General features: G+C 34.3%; 1 protein-coding gene across 3 annotated transcripts in view; it reads right to left on the bottom strand.

Annotated features, from left to right (window-relative positions):
* Window positions 1-7,232, bottom strand: part of LOC106867619 (b(0,+)-type amino acid transporter 1) — a 72,556-nt gene that overhangs the window by 13,124 nt on the left and 52,200 nt on the right. For all 3 annotated transcript variants that reach the window (XM_052966542.1, XM_052966541.1, XM_052966540.1), the window contains exons 6-7: window positions 5,471-5,570; window positions 2,829-2,873 (exon numbers count right to left, since the gene is read on the bottom strand). In XM_052966542.1, coding sequence (XP_052822502.1) covers window positions 2,829-2,873; window positions 5,471-5,570 — 145 coding nt within the window. The remainder of the gene's footprint in view (window positions 1-2,828; window positions 2,874-5,470; window positions 5,571-7,232) is intronic.

Here is a 7,232-nt window from a genome sequence, read left to right as displayed (position 1 = left end):
GTGGCCGTTTTCGTGCGGGTGACACGTAAAAGCACCCACTACACTCTCTGAGTGGTTGGCGTTAGGAAGGGCATCCAGCTGTAGAAACTCTGCCAAATTAGATTGGAGCCTGGTGTTGCCATCCGGTTTCACCAGTCCTCAGTCAAATCGTCCAACCCATGCTAGCATGGAAAGCGGACGTTAAACGATGATGATGATGATGATGATATATGAGATAGTAGTTTCACTTTAATAGTTTCAGTATTAATAGTGAAACTATTAAACTGAAAGTATCTCACATTACAATAGAGAGATATTGTTTCACTTTTGACATGTAATACTGAAATAGTGTAAGAGATAAGAGATTGCTCTGGGCTCGCATTACGCAAGAAGTTGAAATTTTTTGGGCCCATGACACTGCATGGACTCTAAGTAAGGGGTGTCAAATTTGAATGAAATCGGTTGTGTAGTTCTCGAGTTTTAGGGATTCACACAGACAGACAGACAGACATTCTCATCTTTATATATATAAGTGATCTGACCAATAAGTATCCGAACTGTTGCTATAATAATGAAGCTAAGGCAAGCAGAGTAAAGCTGCTTGGCACAGGCTGACCTTCAACTCTCCTGTGCATGCACACTAAGTTTTAACATTCTAGCTCACTTCTGCTGTTTACAGGATCAGATTTTGTTAAAAGCTTGACAATACCTGCTCAGAGGCCTATGATAAGTTTTCAAAGTTTTCCTCATTCTGGATACAATCAAGGAGATCATGTGCAACTGAAACCCAAGTGTCTTTCTGGTCAGTTGAAAACAGTTTTGGCACAAACTTAGCAGACATGCATCTCATATCCAAATCTTCAGTGATAATGGACTGAACTGAACCATAACTAATCTGTGCATCCTCTGATAACTCCCAGATGGTGATTTGATGATTTTTCCTCACAGCTGCATGCAAATCTGCAATGTTTTTCTCAGTTCTGCTGGTTGCAGGTTACCCAGAATATTCGTCAATATTGACATCTTGAAAATGTCTGAACCACTGTACACTTTTGTGTGGCTCATACACTCCTCACCATACACTTTCTGCAACTTTGCATTGACCTCTGAGCAGGTATCGCCATGACAACTTTCTCTGTCATGGTCAATGCAACGATCACGTTACACACCTTCCTTTGAAGCACTGCTGTAAACAGCAGAAGTGAGCTAGAACGTTAAAACTTAGTGCACATGTACAACAAAGTTCAAGGCTAATCTGTGCCAAGCAGCTTTACTCTGCATCCTTTAGCTTTATTACTATGGCAACAGTCCCAAAACTTATTGATCAGACCTTATATATGTGTGTGTGTATATATATATGTATATATATATATATATATATATATATATATATATATATATATATATATATATATATATATATATATATATATATATACACTATATACACACACACATATATATATGTAATGTAATGTACAAATGAGTGAGAGTGTGCATGCGTGTGATTTTATATCTACTTTTCATGCTAGCATATACATAGGACAACTTGACAGGATTAGATTGGAGGACCACATCTTTTTCCAGTGTCTCACTTTACAGTGTACTGGATGCATTTTTTTCATAGCACCAGTGCTATACAGATTGCTTTGCTATCAGCTAGAGTAAAGAGCCCTCCTTAGTCCTAAGTCTGTTGAAATTATAAATTTGGATGCTTAAATTGTTTTAATAGCAAGGTGTCACCTAAGAATCTAAGAAGTTGAGACTAAATGAAATAAGATAAACTCTTTTCTTACCATATTTCTAATGAAACACACTGTCTTTGTTTAATTTACTTTTGAAAGTAATGAAAAATTTAATAAAATAACTTTGTTATTGTTAAGGTGGTATTTGGAACATAAAATTAATACAAAATTTTCATGAGAGATTACCTGAAAACAAGAAGTTTGCATCATATAACCTTTGGCAGGTTGATATTGAAGGGATAATGTGCTTTGTCCAGCAGTAAATCATAATGACCAAAGCAAGATTTAGAAACTATAAAGATCACTATTCCAATAACATCAAAATTGATATGCTTTAGTTCCTGGTAATATTTTACTTCCAAACACTGATTTTGTGAAAGCAACTACAAACTTAAACTACTATATTGCAGAATATTCAGCATGACGTATTTTAGTATTACCTATGTGTGTGAGAGAGAGAAAGCCTTACTAAAATATATATAGGATAATATGTATAAGATAACATAAAGATGAGGATACAATGTAGTAGTCCACTGCTAAATTAAAGTTTTGGGTTGTACCACTAACTCATTAATGCTGTCATGATAACTTGATGCTGACCAGATGCTCTGTCAGTCTAAATATTCATTTCTGCCATCAGAGTAGACTGGAAATGTGAAGTAAAGGGTCTTGCCCAAGGACACACAGTGCCTCTGCAACTGCAAACTGAACCCATGACATTATGATCAAGGACTAATTGCCTAACTATTAGACCACATGCCTTCTAACATAACATAACTATGTATCACTAAATTATGTGGTAAGGCTTCAACAAGTAGAAAAGCACTCGATCAGGTAAGAGAGTAAAAGATAATGTAATAATAAAAACCACAAATCTTGTTACATAAACATCTACTCTAAAGACAATTGACAATTGGTCTTGTTCTCAGCTTGAAAAATGGCAAAATGAATTATTATTTCAACTAGAAAACTCTGAGTAGCTGTATTTAACATGATTTGTAGGTTTTATGTATCGCTAAAGATAGTTAAGAAATAGTCATAGGGAAAATCAAAGTTAAATTAACAAAACAGAGAATAATTTTAATATACTTCATTCATACTCACTTGAAAGGGTCTTTTAATTCTTCTGTGACAAAATTCAAGTTGTTCCTGCAACATAATGCAATATATTTCTTTATTCTTTAAAATTTATGCAACATTGGGATATGAAATCCAATGTTTTATATTAGATGATTTAGAAAGTTTTAGACAAACATGTTTATCACATCTTACTTGATCATTGAAATAAACTGACTTCATTTTTAATCATCCTAGCTTTGCAATCTCTACAGATTTGTGTTTGCTACACTTCCATGGTGTTAAGGGCTAGTGAAATACATAACCAACCCCTCACTATGCAGTAGACCACTTTACGGAAGGTAATATTTCTTAAGATGCTCTGGTAACTACATCTGACAGATGGGTGAACTGGGATATGTAAAAATTAAGTATGCTACCCCAAATCACAAAAAAACATGCAAAGTAGATTTGAACTAGAAACCTAAACACCATATCAAATCAACTTTTATTCACAAATGTTTTAGAACTAAAATAATTATTTATTTCTAACACATATTACCTTGATATTGTGCTATAGTACAGTATCAAAGGATGTCTAGGAAAGGCCAGGTGACAACTGTAAACACTGTAGTGGCAACCAAGTCATCCATGGAAATGGTTAACATCCATCCAAGAGCAGTGTGGAGAGATATAGGGAGTGAAAGACTGCAGTGTGTTGGGTGGTTCTGATCAAATTTCAGAACTTGACTCTGAAGAGCCTCAACCAGTACAAGAGGAGAAGAGGGAAAGAAACCCTTGACAAGTGTATCCTGATGCAGCAGTTCTGGCCAACTTGATGGAGACATACAGTACTTAAAAGACTGGAACATCGGCAGAGAAGGACTTTGCTGTTGCCAGTATCAGGACAGTTTTTCAAAAAAATTTCATTTAGAATATGACCAACACAACACTATCAGAACACTAAAAATTTGATAATGCTCAACATTTCAAATAATGGAGTAAAAGAATGGGTCTGGCGATAGCTTTTTCCTCAGAACATTGATTTTAGAATTGGAAGACATTATAAACTTAAACATGCAGCAGTCATAACTGGAACTGTTATCACCATCATCCTACTAATACAGATTGGGGGTACACTTTCAAAGAACCTTTATATTGTTTCATCTAATCTCTAAGAGTCAACATTCCCAACTACTCACTAAGCCTTCTTATTCACCCTCTGTCATAGATACCTTCTACCACAAAACACTAACAATTCTTTATCCAACAAATATCATCTGTTCACATTACATGTCCATGTCAGTAGAGATGTATGCAGGAATAAAAAGCACAAATTGCTATATACAAATATATAATCATGATAGCTAAATAGTGCAAGTCATCTTCATCTTCAAGCAGCTATAGCCAAGATGCATTTCACCAAGTTGCACCAAGAATATCTTTTCCCCATTAGCTTTGATAGATCCTTAATTCCATGTTGTGTGTGTCTGCCAATAAACCCATGTGTTAGGGTGCAGAAATCTCCAAAATATAACATCTTTCAGCACTACAACAATGGCCAGCAAATCTTATCCCATATTGAGCAACAATAGCAGAGATGAATTACTCATGCCATCAGATGTTTAGAACTCTCATAGAAAATCCCAGTATTCCTTAAGCTCTTTCTTCATAGTCCAGATTAATGCACAGAGCAAGGTGTTCATATCCTAAAACTGCTACAGAAATCTCATGGTCAAACAAGTCTCCAGTTTTGATATTACTGTATCCTGATATTTGTTGCAACAACCAATGATTTATAGTCCGTTGTTCCCAATCTTTCTCCTCACCAATCTCAGAGGCTCTGGAAAGAGTCATGGACATTGCTCTTCTCTTCTTAGCTAAGCCATACAAAATGGAATTAAACAATATTACAAAGTAGCTATAACTTTGTAATAAATCATTTTATTGATTGGATATAAATTGTGATGGTTCAGCAGTTTGGTGGTTTACCATCCACTTACTGAATCCAATCAGGTAAGAATGCCTAAGCACCCTTCTCTTCATCATTTTACATCCAATTTTTCCCTGCTAGCATGGGTTGGACAGGTTTTCTGAGACAGCGTTTTAATAGCTGCCCAAGCCTTGCATAGATTTCTTTTTTCTCTTTTAGTCAGGTAGGAAAGCAGTGTTCCTAACCCTTTACATGCTTCCAACTCTAGAAAGAAAGAAGGCACAAGGTATTCTCAAACCAGAGATGTAGCTTAAATGCTTGCACCAGAATGAACTCCCTTAAAAGCCCCCAAGGGCTTTAGGTAGTATTAGATGGTAGTATTAAACCAGACAACAGCTGGATTTGAATGCAGAGAACTAACAGAACGAATACTGCAAGGCATTCTATTTAACAGTGTCAATTCAGAGCTTACACAGTACGCCTATTCTAAAACTGAGATACACACAGTAAACATCATCATCATCGTCATCGTCGTTTAATGTCCGCCTTCCATGCTAGCATGGGTTGGATGATTTGACTGAGGACTGGTGAAACCAGATGGCTACACCAGGCTTCAATCTGATTTGGCAGAGTTTCTACAGCTGGATGCCCTTCCTAACGCCAACCACTCAGAGAGTGTAAAAAATAAAACAAAAGCTACTGACTCAAATATAAAATAAGCATTATAGTTAATAGTATTATCTAGAAGAATACTCACCAACCATCATAGGCCCAAAGTCCATTATAAAATCCTAAAGCAATAGCTGAAGGGTTTTCAGATGTATCCAGAAAACCTTCAGAAATAAAATCGACTTTACCTGAAATATCAAAAGTAATTCATTAGTAATTAACAATTCAATTTCATTAGATTAAGATCATGTATTGTAATAGATAAAAGATTGCATTAATTATGAACAGTCACAAAAATGATAGCTATTATATTTGTGTCTGAGAAAGTTTAACAAGTAGTTCAAACTAGCCATATCCAGCATCTCACACCTACTCTGCAATGTAATTCTAAAAATAAACAATCACATCTTCAAAATTTTTAAGATACCAGATAATAAATGACTACATTTGACTGTAGTTTGAATGCTAAAGGGTTAGTAATCTATGGAGCTTCATGGTGCCCTACAGCTCACTGATTCCTGTCAAACCATCCAGTCCTAGCCAGCATGGAAAGCAAACATGACAATGAAGATGATTAGTCTGTCAAATGAAATGCTTATTTAGTCACAGTTTTAAACACATCATACATTACTTCATAGCTTTTAGATTTTGATGATGATGTTGTCTTTTTTTTTAGAATGAGATTGTAGGGTATGAGTGAAAGGCTGGATATGGCTAGTTTAAACATAAAACAGGTAGAATATTTAAGCCAGGTATGGCTGATTTAAATGCTAAATAGTTAAAAGAGGAAATTAAAATGTAAACATATTTAATATGAGTGAGACAAACAGATAGATAGACAAAGATATAGATTAATTTTAGCTTTGCCTTATGCATAGAATATATCTGACTTAGTAGGTCTAGTACAACAGAACATGACTGTTACTTTCACTAGTTTGAATTTAAAGACAAGGTCCACTCTATATTGCTGAAAAATTTCGGTGAACTGATTTTATTTGAGTTATCTCCTTTGCTTACACTTTTTAAATTTTAAACACCAATTAATTGTTTGGATAATTTCAGTTGATCAAAATTTTTGAACTCACTATATCACTTATATATGACCTTATTAAATAAAATATACTGACATACCAATCTTTATAATGGGTGTGTCAGTATAACTTTTACATAAGAGATAGAGATAAGTAATGCTTTTTTAACAGCCTTGGCAACATATTGTCAAACCTGTAAATGCTGTTACAAAATTCACAATAAAATTGTCAGTAACCATAGCAACTTATTGTACTGATATTTTTGAGATAGCAGTGGAGATTTAATTGATATATTTAGCAGGTCAAGTGATCACATAAGGATTTCTTTACTGACATATATTCACTCTATGATCACCTGCTAGTTGAAAGGAAAGCATATTTAGAGTTATAGATCTATGGATTGTACATAGTGAAGTACATAGTGAAGTATTGTCTCAAGTCTTAAAACTCATAAGGCCAGTTACCCAGTTTCCATAGCATGTAAGTGACCAAGATTACAACATTACTCTTGTCCGTTGAAACATTTCAGTCACACGAAACCTTGAAGACTGCTAGAAAACAGGAAAGTATACTAGTCCTTAAATATTTAATATTCAATATTTCATTTATTCAATAAGACATTCAATACTTCATTTCATTTTACTATATATACTATATATTCCATATTCTATATCCCACATTAATTTTATAAGAATATAAATAAAACATAAAAAACAGAGTTGGAATTCTTTTGAATAATATATTCCTCCATACAGTATCATACAAACCCCTTTTATTATTTTTATCTATATATATATATATATATATCATCAGCGAGAT

Source organism: Octopus bimaculoides, chromosome 3 (assembly GCF_001194135.2).
Source record: "Octopus bimaculoides isolate UCB-OBI-ISO-001 chromosome 3, ASM119413v2, whole genome shotgun sequence".
NCBI lineage: Eukaryota > Metazoa > Mollusca > Cephalopoda > Octopoda > Octopodidae > Octopus > Octopus bimaculoides.
This window is presented reverse-complemented; position numbering and strand designations above follow the sequence as displayed.